The following is a 16374-nucleotide window of genomic DNA, read 5'->3' on the forward strand; positions in this document are numbered from 1 at the left end:
TGTCAGTTCCCTGACAGGTACCTTACAAATAGTACATTACAATAGTCCAATCTGGAGGTTACCAGGGCATGGATCACTGTTGCAAACTTCTCTTTGTCCAGGAAATGCTGTAGCTTGAAATAGGCACTCCCAAGCAATGGTGGATCAAGGTGCACCTCCAAGCTATGCACCTGCTCTTTCCAGGGGAGTGCAACCCAGTCCAGGACAGGTAGTATTCCTGCTTCCTGGTCTCAGGAACTTTGAAGACACAGCACCTCCATCCTGTTTGGATTCAGTTTCAATTTGTTGGCCCACCTCCAGTTTGGCACACACTTTTTTGCTCATTCTTTCACACTGGACATATAAAAAACTTTGTTGAGCCAGAAGTTAAGTCCCCCATGGCAGATAATGTATCAAGATTAAATGAACTCAGCACATGCTCTTTGGGAAGCTGCCCACATTAATGCAAAGATGTACTGCCTAAAGCTACAGAAGTTCCCCCAAGAGCGCAAACAAATCCAGCAGGCAATGCAAACAGGACTATATATTTGATCATGGCCTGGAGAAACAACAAAAGGAAGAAACAGCAAATGGAAACATACCTTTTAAAAGCACCGATGATTTGCAATCAACACCTCAGCAGAAGAAAAGAAAAAAGATCTAGCGCTGAGATGAGATAGGAGAGTATAATTGTGATGACTCAAATCAGTGAAAAGCTTTCACACTGTACATCATTTTAATGATGTACAGCACAGCAGGAGGAAAGCCTAATACAAATCTCAAAGCTATGAATTCCCCCCTGCTTCTTAAAGTAGTAAATGGGATGCAATATTAAGTGACAAAAGCATGGGGGTTCAATCAACTGGCAACATTTCTCTCTGTTCGCCAACAGCATTAGTGGAAAAGTGATGGCATACCTAGCGCTCTGCAGCTATTACTTCAAGGCTGACTATAAAGTGAAACAGGCTTGGGATTCCAGCCTCATTTCCCTGGCCAAGCTGCCCAAGGGAGCAAGACACAGCTATCTAACTTGGAATAAAAACCTAGACCAAATCACAGAACTAGTGCAAGGGCTCAATGTAGCTATGACCTTTTCTAGCCACACACTTGACCAAAACGGAGGCATGGGCAAAAATGGCATGCAGCCACCAGAATATATGCCAAGCTCCCCCTGCTCCTGGACATTTAAGACCTGCCCACAGCTTTCTGCTTTGAGGACCCAGCCAAACAGGTCAAAATGTTAATAAAAATGCACACTGGATCCATCACAATAAGGGAATGGCTGAAAGCTCAGTGGCAGAGCACATGTCTGGCAGAGAAAGTGTCCCACATTGAATCCCCAGCAACTTCAGGAAGGCATGTAAGATCTTTGCTCCCCCAGCAGCTCTTCCATCAGCCCCCAGGGCTGTGAAAGACAGCAGCAGCAGCATCCACCCAGCAAGGAAGTCCTGGCCTGTGTGGGACTCACATGTAGCTTCTTCAACAGTCAGTTCCAGGCCAGGAGACTCAGTTGCAGAATGCAATTTGTTTTAACATCAGAGAACATAGGTGGGGGCTTACATACAGTACATACACCTTTGCCCTGCTGAAGTGACTACTGTGTCAATATCCATTTTATTGTGTTTCAAATATCTAGTAAGGCGCCTCAAGAGCTTCAGTTAGTAGGGAGGGCAAAAATACTGGTTTTGGCAACCAGAAGGATCAGAAAGGAGACCCTGGACAATATAGCAGTGAACTGCAATAGAGAGGCGGAGATCTAAATAGAGACTATAAATTGTGCTTTTGCCTGTATTTAATTTTTATTCCGATTTGTCATGGCCAATGGCTAGTACAATAAAGTTATTTTGATTGTATTGGCATAAATGAATGGGACAGGCAGCAGGTGATGGGAAAGACCCCTGCTTGGGAACCCTGGAGAACTGCTGCCAGACAACATTGAGCCTAGATCAGGAATAGCTAATCTGTGCCCCCCTCCAAAAAAAAAGTTGTTGAGTACAGCTCCCATGCTGACTGGGGCTGCTGGGAGGCGGAATCCACTAGCATATGGAGGGCCTCAGGTTAGTCACCCCTGGACTACAGAGACCAAGAATTTGACCTTGTATGAGGCAACTTCCTAAACTTTCATAATCGCAACCAGGGACCTAACAAATGTTTCAGTCATCAAAAGGGTTAAAAGCAAGAAGTCCCTGCTGGAAATACCATCGCATCAGTGCTTGCCAGATGTCTGAGCCCGCTACCCTCAGCCAGGCATGTGTCTGTCATTAGGGAGCCATTAAAATGTTACACAGCAGCAGCAAGCGGTCTAGCGAAGAGAAAGCCAACACCATTCCAGAGTTTACCTTCATTTAGCCTAGTGAATTCTTAGCTATGAAAAAACATTAAGGAGTCCTCTGTGCTACACATTTACACACATGTATGTTGGCTCGTGGGGGGGGGTGTCACATATGCCAGATCATAGATTTCACCACCAGCACTACTGAAGCACTAAGCAGAACTACTTGAAGATCTATGACCATCCAACACAATGGAACTATTCTTCATACTCACTGTATTGGCTTTAAATGGCAGACAGGCCTCCCAGTTCCTCTTGCATGCTTATAACTTCTATAATGCAGCAGGTGCCTGAACCTTAACCCAGCATTAAAAGGATTGCGGCAGAAGGACTGCAGAGAATGCTGTTTATTATTTATCAATATGTTAGAGACTCATTTGGAACCTGCCTTGGGACTCCTGCTTCCTGGCTCATAGCCAAGAAGAAAAAGGGTGTGGAAAACAGTGCAGAAAGAATACACAACATAGTCATCGTACAATCAAGTATCTACCAAATGTTTAATTGGGTAGACCAGTGGTTCCCAATTGGTGGTAACCCACCCAGGGGGGTCTGTGGCACCATTCACACAATAAAAATTACCACAGATATATCAAACTTTTCAAAAGTAGGGGGTCCATGGCTTGGGTTTTGAAAAAGCAAGGGATCTGCAGTACTTAGCTAATTGGGAACCACTGAGGTTGACCATTTCACATACCCTTCTTTGTCTTAATTCTTCAAGGAGCAGCTTGGGAAAGAAGTATGGATTTGACTGCACAGTAGTGGTTCACAGTAAACTATGGTTAAGGCAGAAGGTCTGATTTATTATGTATTAACATGGGCAGTGAGAACACTAGATCACTTTGTAACAATTTCAAGAAGTACTCTGAAGAGCAATTCACACAGTGAAGCTCATAACCAATACATAGATGTGACTTGCATGTCAAAGACAACTGGGAGCTGTAAACCCAGTTTAACTACCATTCTACACTGTGCAATCAGCATATTACAATGACATGATTCTAAAAAATGCAGAATGATTCCAGGAGACATTCTATTCAAAAGGACTATATTCTTAGTTTTACACATTCTAGTAGGAGGAACTATCTTCAGCAGGGTTAGAGTACAGAAAAGGAAATAAACGCCTGTTCTATGTTATAAATGTTCTTAGCTAAAATATTTTTTGGATGAAACTGAACGTCGAAGTTCTGGGTTTTCACTATCTTGACATAGATTAAGTGAGCTAAGCATCCAAATAACGCTTTCATGGTCAACTTAATGAGACTGCCAACATGACGATCAATTAGTGCCAATGGGAAGGTGTGTGCTACAAACCTGCTTCAATAATGATCTGGGCCATAGCCAATTACTTAATTTTGGAACGGTGAAATTTGGTAACAATTCTTGCTGTGATCAACAGCAGAGTCCGATTGACCTATTAGACTAAGCAGTTTATAGTTCACTGTAAAAATGCAGTATCATTTTGTTGCCATTAACAGAGAAATCTAGATAAAATTAAGTTACTGTCTCTGTACACAACTGGCTTAAGACCATATGCTGAGTCATCTACTAAACCTGCAGCCTAAGAATGCAGATAGAAAGGGGAAGAGATTTATTACTAAAAAAAAACTTTTAAAAAAATCAATGTGATTGAAAAAAGAAGAAATCTGTGATACAGGGACCTGATGGAGGCAATAGAGCATTTAAGAATCTACCCATGTAGCAGGGGCAGTGTTATGGTAAGACTGCCTAGTGCAAATATAGACAATGTTTTTTGGGGAGGGAAATGCGCATACATAAAAGAGGAAAGTGTAAAGATATCAACAGAACACAGCTGAGCTGTTAAGGATGCAATGCATCACTGATAAATGTACAAAGGAATAAATTAAGCCAGAGAACAGACCAAGCTTACAATTTGAAACTTTGCCATCATCTCTACCAACATATCCCTTCCAAGAGTTTGTGAACATGTACTTACTTCAGTGATGAGGAACCTCCAGCCCACAAATGACTCATGATCATAAGGGGTCCAAGTTGGCCTACAAGGCAATTTTCCTTAAACAATCCCCACTTGTTCATCAGCTAATGTCACTGAGTGCCATTATCTGATGGGCAGGAGGGTAGTATTCAATCCTTGCTGGGAACATATTGGTCAAACCAGATCCTTGCTGCCATTAAGACTGAACCCTCTGCTCAGCAACTAGTGAGCAAAGAGTTCAATCCTGCTGTTTGGCGGCATGTGTTTGTTCCCCTGCTGGAAACAGGGAAACGTAGCAAAAAGTTGTTCAGAAACAGTTTTGCAAACAGACCTGCACTGCTCTTTAAACCTCTGGTTTGCAAACCGGGACTGTTTGCAAAAGAGCTCTCAAGCAGTCCTGAGCTGCACTTTGAAGTCCCAACACTTGGGACTTCCAAGTGCAACATCACCCAACATCACTATAATAACATCAGGTGATTGACAGGTAAGCAGCCCTGCTCATCTGTAAAATTTTCCCCTTTAAGGGTAGGGAGCTAAGGATCTGGCCCATTAGCCAGAAAAGGTTCTGCACTCCTGACAGACATTTTGCTCCATTAGGACAATCTAAGATTTCAGGAAAGAAAGCTGCTGTTCCAACACACTTTAAGAAGTACAAGTAATATAATCTGCCCTGGAGCAAGCTGTACTATCTGATGAGATGTTAAGAAAATAATCTGCAGAATTTGGAGCCTAAGCTCTGCAGATTGCTCTTCGAAGACAAAAACGTACTCAGAAGATGTCTGCTAAATTTAAGTCACTTTCTAGACTGACAGTGAAAATACATGCGACACTGAGGCAGAAGATGGAGAGTCAAACTACATATGAGATGGGAGCTCTGTGAATAGATCTTTCAACATCTTTTTCTGTTATAAAAAGCAACTGTTGCTGTGTATGCTTGGGACCAGGGTCCCAGCAAAGCAAGATGGGGGAGAATTTTAAGTTAAGTACCAACTGAGGTAGATAATTTGGAGGGAGGGAAATGCAGAACACCAGTGCTCAAAACTCCCATTGTTCTAAGTGCATTTTGTGACAGGGAATTTCATTAATGCGAGCAGTTTCTGAGCTCTGGGTGCAGTACTGTGCCTAAGATTTCAGAGTAAAACTGCAGAGTGGAAGGAAAGGAGGGCTTTTTTCTCCCTCCCCACTCCCAGCTACTCTCTGAAGACTGGAGAAGAGACCCTCTTAAGAATATTGGGGCGGTGGGCAGGGGAAGGACTAGACCATGCGAAAAATGAACATAAATTTTAGTTGCAGTTCATTCATTTTCAGCTTGTCAAGACATTCTGTTGCTGCGTCCAAAACCTAGGTGCCATTTAGTTCCTAGCTTTCGTATCTCAGTTTCTAACACTGCTTGACATGCTAGCTTTTATTATTATTATTATTATTATTAATTAAATTTGTATAACGCCATTCATCCACACATCTCAGGGCGATTCACAACACATTGAGAAGAAATAGCTATTCATTTTTTAAAAAAAATATTTTTTTAAAGTACTGTATGTCTGTACCAACCTTATTTGGTTATCAAACTTAGCATTAAACTTCTTGTGATTACCACTTGCAGATCGGCATAGTTGTTAGTGTCGTTGAAGCTACAAACCACTCCAGGTGATGAGAAAGCATGTCTGTGCTGACTTCCAGACTTTCCTAGCAGACTGGTGAGTAGGTGTTGCTGCTTAAACAAGGCTGCTTTTCAGAGCATGCAAACGCTGAACAGCCTCATGTTTTAAGACCCATAGAGAAAGTTGCCTGTTGATACCTTCCTTAGGAGCACAAATATTAACACTCCTAACTTGAATGAATATGCTATTTAAAAAGTGAGATGCCACAAAGAGCCCACTCCACTCCATTATTTATTCCCTAAAAGTACAGCTCTCCTCCCATTTGTCCCTCTGTACTGCCAACAAGGCTTGAAATTCACAAAAGCTTTCAATTTACTGTTCTTGCATCAGCTTTTAAGCTTTGGAAGTTATGTCTGGCAGTTAACTTGTGCTCCCTCTGCTGGCTATGCAGTAGGTTAGCACCTCCCAAGCCTTTCCCCTCGGCCTTTGAATGCATTCCAGTCACAGTTTTTGGTTGTTTTCTGAGGGGTAAGCTAACACTTCTAGATATTGCTTCTACACTTCATGAAAATGCTTAGAGGGCTGACCTCCACTCTCCTTTGCACGTCCAAGTCTACTCTCTCTTTACTGGGAGTTCAAATAGGTGCTGTGGTATGCACACACAGTCTACACCAGAACAGAAGAATTAACGGCATTCACATTCTTTCTTATTAACACTTGCTTTCCTACTGGGAGATGCAGAAGCCATCGTGGGATTCAGGAAGAGGAAATTAGACTTTTAACTTTTAATACTTCCAGCTCCCACTGTATTATGCCATTACAGAATTCTGAAGCAAAATATATATATTAAAAAACCTGCAAGAAAAAGAAAGCTCCAAGCTATTACTGAAGCTTCCTCAAAAGGGGTTTTACCAGTTCAGTCTGCCTTTGTGTTTTTTCTCTCTTCCAGGAACAGGGCTCTAATGCCAATGAAGAGAAGTATACCCTGCTGGCAAGAGGGCAGCTGCTGCAAGTATGAAATCACCACTGTTTTGCAAAGCAGTCACGACATTGTTTAAAGAGACAAAAGTCTTTGCATAAAAGAAATGAACCTACTTCTGTTCAGTAGCTGTTTGTGTTGTAATGGAAAAAACCCAAATTAAGAAAATAACTCAGTGAAAGAAAAGTTTGAAACGAAGAGATAAATCTTACATGAAAACTAGCTTTCCACATATCCTATTTACAAGATTAAAGGCTGCTGTTTGACTGGCTTCTCTGCACATTCTGGATGGGATATTTCAAGTCATTCCATTTTAGAACAACAATGAAGCTCCCAAATAGTAAGTTTAAACACAAGCTTCACATTGCATGCCAGACAAATGTTCTTCAAAATTCTCTACTCCATAAGAAGGAATCAGCTGCTACTTGTTCCCAATTTGCTTTTAGAAGCTGGACTTGAAAATGAAAAATGGAATGTAAAGGGGGAAACAATTTATAACCTTTCATTACAACACATTTTCCACCCTTATAAAGCAGACGCATCTAATCTATCATCTTGATCAGGAAAGGTCATCAGAAAATATTTCCAAAAAAAAAAAAAAAAAAACCAAAAGGAAAAGGAAAATGCACATTTGTTTTCAGTTTCCAAACAAACTCTGGAAAGAATTTGATGGCATCCTTTACAATTTTCTCTCATATACAGACTGCTGAATAGGTAAGAGAGCTGTTCATATTTCATACAATTTGAATGTTTGCACTCGTAACTCTGATTATCTTAGTAAAAAACCTTGAAAATTAAAATTAAAAACACGTTGAAAGTATTAAGTTACCTTTGTTGTCCTCCTCAAGCTACGTAAGATGTTTCTTTTCCTTGGATCTTCATCAGTCGTCTCATATGGAATGACAGCGTTATCTCCCTTATATCCTTGGGAAGTGTGGTCTTCTTCTTTCTTCCTAATTGGCCCCAATTCATCATCACTCCCTACACTGAAACTGGTCCTGTAACTGGCAAATCTCCCAAGCCTCGTGCATCTTGTCCGATACAACACTGGTTTACTAATGATGGACACCTTCCGGCCTCGTTCTAAGGAGCTTGTGTCCATTTCACTGTCCGACCCGTTGCCGCTGCCATTGGACTGGGTTTTGTTAATGTTACGAATGGTGATGATTTTGCCTTGGGTGCTGTCGTGAGGCACAGAGTAGATATTTTCCTCCTCGTTCCTTGGTTTGACTACTGCGTCCATGGGCTCCGCATAATCGGAAGGGTCAAAGCCATCTGTAGGTGGCCACGTGGTCGAAGACATGGACTTCCTCTGTGCATCCCTATGCCCTTGATCCAAATAGGAGAGGTCCCCCTTAATATCAAAGTGGACAGGGGGCTTTGGTTTCACTGGCGGAGGTACTTTGTTGTTCAATTTGCTTTCAAAAGTGCTCATAGCAGAAAAGACAGAAAGACCATCATTCCCCTCCAACTCCATGGAAAGTTTAGAAAGATCTTTGGACAAAGTGGGCATGGATGTGTCATCTCTGAAAGGGCTGTAGGTTGGAGGCTCAATATCTTCTTCTGAATCATGAAGGTTTGAATTACAAAGAGGCGAGCCAGCCCGGGGTGAATTGAACACTTCTTCTGTGGTGCTGCATGCTTCGGCAGCATTATCGTACATGTGGGTAGCTTCAATGATGTTTTTTCTCTCCACCACATCTTTGAAAAACAGATGAAAAATCTCTAGTTTATGTTGAGGTTGGCTACAAGGTATGGTTGTAAACTTTCCATCTATATCCTGGGCAATTTCTTCTCCCTCGGTTAACTGTTCTCTGCTTAAATCATTGTCTAGAACATCTATTGAGCCATCAGTGAGTGCCACTATCTGAACAGGGATAATGTCCTGCACTTCACAAAGAAAGGCACGTAACATAGCCAAAGATGCTTTACGTTTAGCTGAATAAAACAAAATGTAGCCATGGACCAACCAGCTTTTCCTAATGCTAAAAGAGGAATGGTATGAAAGCAAGGAGAGTTCTATACGCCTCTTGTGTGGTCCTATGGGATATTCAAGTAAGACAGAATTGCTGCTTCCACACTGGGAAGGCCTACAGGTTTGGGACTGAAGAATAGGTAGAATAATATCATCTGCATTAAAAGGATCTCCGCACAACAAGCACATGACAATCCGAAGGTCGATATCGGCCAGATCTTTAATGCTTGCTGTTGAGCTCATAAGATTTAAGTTTCGCTTTGAGTCCAGCAAGCCTTTCAGAACTTGACTGATCTGCTTTTCATTAATATTACGCCCATATCCAATGCCAGTAGAAGCAGGGTCGAGGAAGACGCATTGTAGCTTACTGGCAATCTGCTGTCCTTGCTGTATTAAACTGTGTAGTGTTTCTCCACTGGTATCTCCTCTCTTGTTGACCAGAATCAGAGTCAGAGGAAGATGAACTAAGTGGTTGTCCCTTCGGCCAAGGGTTGACTCTCTGCTCTTTTCAATACTTTCAACAACGTAAGACAGAGATTCCTTAGAGTTATAAAGGCAGAGGCAACCATGCGGCTGAAATGTTGGTGTCTGGAAAGAATTAACAGGAAGTCTGACATTACCCTCTATAGGTCTCAAGGAGAGCTCATACATCTTCCCATCTATCACATACTTGTCATCATTTGTGCAAAGAGCTCGAATCTCATTTGCTAGCTCACGTGCAAGTCCATCTTTACCAAGAATGACTAGATTGATTCTATCTATATTGGAATCTGAAAGCAAGTTTTTCTGATTGCGATCAGATGGCCTGATGAACCTAGAACTTATCAAGTGCTCGATTTTAGCATCTATGCAAGCTGGACAGCTGGGACAGGTTTCCTTTGTTGGGTGGTAAACAAAATGAATGTGTTTCAAGATCAGGGCATCTCGTTCAGCTTGCAGCTTTTGTAGTGCTTTAAATCTCTGCTCTTCACCCAAGACATCCTGGATGACACCCATTTTCTCCTTGCTTGGTTTGGCATCAAGCTCCAGTTCATAGAACAGTTCCGAGTACTCTAAAAGCAGCTCCTGAAATTCTTCCTTGGCCCTCTCTATAATTTGCTTTTGATGTCTACTGTAAATATCCATGTAGACAGACTCCTCAAGCCACATATAAAAATCCTCGTTCATGATGAAACTGCGAGCTTCTTCCCAAGGTTTTCCTGGTGTTATGAAAGGGGAAGTCTCCAAATTCTCTTTGAAAGACCTTCTCATTTCTGCCCTTTTCCTCTCGTTCCTCAACTTCTCTAAGTGGGCCTCATAGAGCTGCTGAGCAGGCAGGGTCTCCATCAGGTCAAATGGAATGCGCTCATTCTCCATGTTATCTATATGGCTGGTGGCATCCCAGGGGGTCTCTTCAAGAACAACAAACCACTTTAAGAAGTCTGGTTTTGTCTCCAGCAGCTTCTCCATTTTTATGCAGCTCAGGTGGTTTATTTCATCCAGGTCTGGAACAAGGGCATCAAAAGCAAGGGGCAACGAGGCAAGGTACATCTTCCTCCTGCGCTCTATATGTTCTTGTTTGAGGCGATGAATGTGCTGCAGGAAGAGCTTCTTGGCTTTCTGCGTCCCTTCCAGATACACATAATCCTGATACTCAGGGGAGGACTGCATCTTCCGTGAGACATTCAACCAAGTCTCATTGTGGTTTTTGACTATGCGGCTCACCAGCCACTCGTACTTATCTTTAGCAGCAGCAATCTGCTGGCTCTGCTGCTTCAAAGCCTCAAAGTAAGGGATAATTTTAGTTTTGCCCCTGCTTTTGTCGATCAGCTGCACTAAAGTGCTGAAAGCCAAGTCAACGTTCACATTGGATCTGGCAGACGTCTCCACCACCTGGAGGTTCTTTTTGCTTAAGGCAAAAGTGTGCGCATCTCTAATGTACCGCTCCACTCCTTCGTCACACTTTGTCAGAACCACCACAGTGGGCTTTTTAGTTTTCGTGAGTTGATTGTACAGGTTTGAAACAAACTTGAGCTGATCGTCAAAGTTCCTGTTCATACCCCTGCTGACGTCGATGCAGAGGAGAAAGCCGTCCACCAGCAGCTTCCCATCTGGCATCTGCTTCTGTTCAAAGTCTTGCTCCAGCCCAAGCTGATCAGTGCAAAAGTACATGAGCTTTTCAGCTGATGCGAGTTTTGTCGCAGCCGCCCTTTTGATGTAGGGCTGCAGGGCTGTGCTGCGGTGGGGCTGAAAAGTCTGGTCATCAATAAACTCAGTCTGCTCCACAATATGCATTTTACATTCCACACAGTCCTCCAAAGAACGCACAACTTCCCCCCAGTACAGGAAGTGGTCATTGTTAACCACCCTTCCTCCAAAGTCACTGGTGCTGAGAACCGAAGTGTGGTCCAAATGGAAGTCATCTGCCCTGGGCCGTACAAACCGATTGCACAGGCAAGACTTCCCAATGCCACACTGCCCTTTCTCTTTCTCTGTCCCAGACAACCCCACCACACTGATGTTGTAGGTGGGAATGCGAACATCTTGCTTCCTTGCCATCATCATCATCCAAACATCCTGCCACACTCGGCTTCTTCCTAGAGTATTAGAGTCTGCCGCACTCCCATGCAATATCAAAAATGACTGGATGGCTGTTGGCGATCCAGGTGAATCATCTCCAGGACAGCGAAGGTGGCTATTTCCCTGCTGCATGCGCCATCAGCAGCTTAGTTGTCACTGATCCTCAGGACTGGATAGACAGCGTTCCCCCCTAGAGAAAAGAAAACAAACACAGTCTTAGGATGATTAAAGGGATAGCACTAGCATGGTTTTAAGGAAGATCTTTAGCACGAACATGAGATAAAATGGTAAAAAGAGAAGTTACGCTTTAAATGTATTACGAAGACAAATATTAAAGTAGAAACTGACTTTGAGGCTGGGTTCTGAAAATTGCTCCTGGAATTCTCTCTCACACACACTACCAGGAAACAAGAACACCCCTTGTACAACCCTCTTTACAGCCCTAATATCCTTTCTCATTTTAAAAGCAGCATAAAAGGGGGGGCAGTCAGTTCCACAGGCATTTTCTCCTCTTCCCCTTTCTTTCCTGAAAAGGAAATGGGTCCATTATTATGGGATGCAAATCTGAATGCTCGTACAGTAATGCTAATAAGTATTCTATATTATAGACAGCTTCCAAGGCACTGTCTCTATAGGCAGGAATGCTGCCCTTCTTGCTTCGCACCAGGAAGAAAGAGGAAGCACTTGGAAGACCCAACAATGCAATACCCCAAAAGCTGCTTGTGCAGTTCTCTCGATTTTAGGAAGGATGGAAGGGGAAAAAACTTGCATACAGCTTTTAGGAAGTAGCTCTATTGACCCTTCCAATAATTTTCTTTTCTTGGTACGAAGCAAAAAGAAAACCCCACCCACAGCCTCTACAATGCAGCCCTGTTTTAACGCTGGGGAAGCATCATGGAGGGCTGCATTTGAGATAAGCCTTGTACTATGAGTCCATTGCTTGTCTCTCATTGCTTCCGCCAGTTCTGTAGGGGGAGGGGAATGCATTGGGGGCCACAAAGAAGTGATAGCAGAATGAGGGACAGAAGGGGGGACCATGGAGACACAAGATAGGAGCTGTGTGGACAATTATCCCATATAATATTGAAGTCACCTTCTCTTGGCAAAAGTCCTGTGTTTTTAAATTTTTTTTTTTTTTTTTTTTGACAGGCAGAAATTGACAATTGAAGCTTTCTTTGGAATCAAAAGGGCAAATGTGGACCTGTTGAACATTCACCTGCTGGAAGGCTGTTGGAGGCACAGAATCCTTGGCAGGGAAAGAACATACCCTTAAGTATTCTGATTTCCATTTGCACAATGTCTGCCTACTCATATTGCTCAAGGTCAGTAAGCCCTTGCAAGAGGACTATCACTTTGTTGTTTGAATTTGTTCATGTTATTAGGAGAAGCTTAAAAATTTGAACTATGTACCAAAGCTCGACTGGTGCAGTCAGAACACTTGTTCTAGGCAGTATCCAAAGCACCATGGCAATTGACAAAACAGAAATCGATGTAGCTGTGAACAAAGTGAGCATTCTAATGAACAATATATTCTGTCACTGTCACATTTCAGGGGCTCCCCCACCCCCAGCAAATATACATATATAGGCTTTGTATGCTGCCTTAAGACATGTGGAATATAAAAAAAAATAGTATTTTCAGTGTGTAAGTTGCCTTAATAGTTTTTCTTGCTCATCTTCAAAATAACTAAAGTACATGGCCACTGCATCCATGAGGAACCTATTGGCCAAGGCCACTAAAACACAACAGAAATTTGTACTGAAGCCTCCCAAACCCAACATTCTTTGCAATGGACCACAACTGCTCATTACCTGCGTTAGAATATTGGGGTTTGGTTACTTTTAAAAATGTTGGAAGTCCCCAGTCATGAACAGTAATGTGATTAGTTTTACAGTTTAATATTTTCCACTGTGACAATATGGGGGTTTTAGCAACACTTGAATTTTGGCAATTGCTACCTACTGCAAAATCCAGCCGGCAATATTCCCAAAATGCTCCAAATGTTTCCTTGAGGGAGAAAAATTCTTGCATTACTCAGCCCAGATTTATCAGTGCATCTAGGTATCTCTTGTTTGGGGCGATTTCAAATACTCTAGACCAGGCATCTCCAAATTCAGCCCTCCAGCTGTTCTGTGACTACAATTCCCATCATCCCTGACCACTGGCCCTGTTAGCTAGGGATGATGGGAGTTGTAGTCCCAAAACAGCTGGGGGCCCAAGTTTAGGGGTGCCTGCTCTAGACATAGGACACGTATGGGAACATGAGGCAAGACCACTTCCAGATTTCCTGAAACAACAAATTTGTAAGAAAAGCTGAGCAGATAAGCTAGTTTACAAAAGGAGAGCAATTCTTACCCATCAGGCAAAAGGCTATGCCAATAAAGGTTCAGATGGACAACTGTGTTTCTACTTTCTGCAGTTTATCTGGCAGTGGTTACTAACCAAGCACTAATCACAATGAATGAGAAATCATCCTAACTACCTATTAACTGCCACACCATGTGGTCTGTGGGTACTAGCAGCATGTCCGCAAACTATAAACTCTCTTTGCCACCTCGCTACAAAACTCCATTGAAATAGTCCATCACCAACAATGAGAGTGAGAAAGTTCTGTCCTGGAGAACAGAAAGAAAAGCTGTTTACTTAAAACACAGCCTTAGAGAGACAGAAATAATGAGACTACTACTACAAGCATACACTCCTTACTCTCCCTCTACTCAAACATATTTAATGTTTATGTACACAATGTTGTCAACACCAAACGCACCAAGCCAAAGACCTCTTTGGTGTTTTTTTTTAATGTAAAGAATGGTACCAGATTAACAGCTGATGATTCCATTTATCAGGAGGATGAACTGAACTCCCTGAACTGACAGGCTCAGTCTAATAGGATAACAACCAGTTAAAAGTGTGAAAAGACCCAAGTAAATTCTTAAGTAATATTACTGTGGTATCATAACTACTTGCTTTTAAGTGGCTCTTTTCTTCCCAGAACTGTTTTAATATTTGCTTAGTGATTTAAAAATATTTAAAATACTGTTACATAATCCACCTTGGGAGGCTTAATCCCTACAAGGCACCCTAAAAATACTCTTATAAAAAAATGAAACAAAATTTAAATTATTAAATTAAATTACGAAACAATCAGCAGTCTCAATCATACTGCTTTAGTGACATGTTAAAACTGACACTATCATTTAAAATTTGGGGGGAGGCATTCAAATGGCATTGCTTGCTTTCATAGTTACAACATGCCTGTTTTTAGAGAACGTGGACTTTGAATCCGCAACCAGTATAAATTATCCTTTGCTTTGATGGCTGAATAATGTAGTTTAACTAGTTCTTCAGTTGGAATGAATTACACAAGACAAAAGGCTGCTGTACGTTTGAAAATGCTATTGTACGCTTGAGTTAGAAAAGGAAACCTAGAACATTTGATCTTAAGTGCATTCAACTTTTCTAAGAGGTAGTTAAAAAAAAAAAGCTGAGTCACCAGATTAAGTATTTGGACTACTACAAAAAAAGTGGGATAGAGGAAGTTGACACGTACTATAAACTGAGGGCTGCTCTGAATCTACAGCCAAGTGGATATTTTATCTTCATTTTACAGTTATAAATCAAAGATTTTCTACTAAGTCCAAGTCCATTCAGTGCAGCTGGTGCAGTTGGAATGTTTTGGGCTGGGCTTTTCTCACATATAAAGTAATGGGCAACAAGATTCTCAACCCTGAAAGAACATAATTCTACTAGAATTTTCATAGTAAATTAGTTTTAGCAGTTAAAGGCATCTTTACAGCCAATGGCGCTCAGACCAAGAATAGTTTTTTGCATGCAAATTTCAGGGCTTGGCACCTCAAATTTGAACTTAAAAGATTCACAGTCAACATTCTTGATTATACACATTCTTGATTATACACATTACCTCACACAGGACAACATCTATCACAGTGTCAGCATAAGGGGTTTGGGGCCTTAGAATCAGATCCTACTGGTGTACAATGTAGTACCCTGACTATAAGACTGATTATCTATTTCCCTTTCATGCTGCAGTCCAAGAAAGATAATGGCACAGGATTGATCAGCAGCTTTCTCCTCTGTGTAAATATGCACATATAAATATTCTTTAACCAACAAGCCTTTTACGTGGACATTTTTATTCCAGTCTGTATTGTACTTCAAATTCTATTTATAAATGTTTTATTGTTGATACTTATTCTCAAGTTGCTCTAGGATATTTTATGGGAAGAGATTCTTGAATGAAACAAACAGATAAATCCTGGCACTTCTGTGTAAAATGGCACCTCCTTGCTGCTGCTCAGTTCTGTGTGCCACACATTAAGAAGAACACTGACACATTAAGAAGAACATTGAACTGAAGTGTGTCCAAGGATGATGATCAGAATGGTAAGGGATCTAGAAACTGGGCGTTTTTAGACTGGAGAAGAGAATGGTGCGCAGTTAGGGGTGCTGTAGTTGCATTCTGTATGCAGATCCTGCACCGATTAGGGGTTGGACTGGATGACCACTAAGGTGCTTTCGAACTCTATGAAACCAAGCCCAGCATCTTGCAACCCTACTCTTATTCTCAAATCCTGTTTCTGATGCTTCTCTTTCTCATAATTACTACCACCTGTTTGCTTGCTACACAGAAAGCCAATGAGCAAGCAGACAATGGCTTTTAGGGCTAATCATTCTCACGACCACTGGTGCCTGGGTCAGAGTGAAAAGCAGGCAAGCAAGCTAAAGAGCAAGTTCAGTGGGCTGCCTGCAGAGATGCCACTTATGGAAGCTGGTCCTCATAGCCAACACAGATGGATTGGAATGTAGTAGAAATAATGTGTCCTGCAAAACACTACAGGTAGGGAAAAATGCTCACATAAAAGCAGAAACTGATATGTCACCAGGCAAAATATGGAGAAGACACATGGCAGCAAATCCAGCTCATATTGCATGGCAAAGTCCAAAGATAAACTAAAAACAGTCTTCTCCATACTA

The 16374-nt window shown here is 41.9% G+C and overlaps 1 protein-coding gene across 1 annotated transcript in view; it reads right to left on the minus strand.

The window, feature by feature from the left end:
* The window catches only part of ARHGAP35 (Rho GTPase activating protein 35), an 89460-nt gene that overhangs the window by 49326 nt on the left and 23760 nt on the right, over nucleotides 1-16374 (minus strand). Inside the window, exon 2 of the mRNA XM_083753593.1 lies at nucleotides 7675-11569. Coding sequence (XP_083609719.1) covers nucleotides 7675-11511 — 3837 coding nt within the window. The 5' untranslated portion in view covers nucleotides 11512-11569. The remainder of the gene's footprint in view (nucleotides 1-7674; nucleotides 11570-16374) is intronic.

The sequence above is a fragment of the Podarcis gaigeae genome (assembly GCF_964106915.1).
Source record: "Podarcis gaigeae genome assembly, chromosome: 8".
Lineage (NCBI taxonomy): Eukaryota > Metazoa > Chordata > Lepidosauria > Squamata > Lacertidae > Podarcis > Podarcis gaigeae.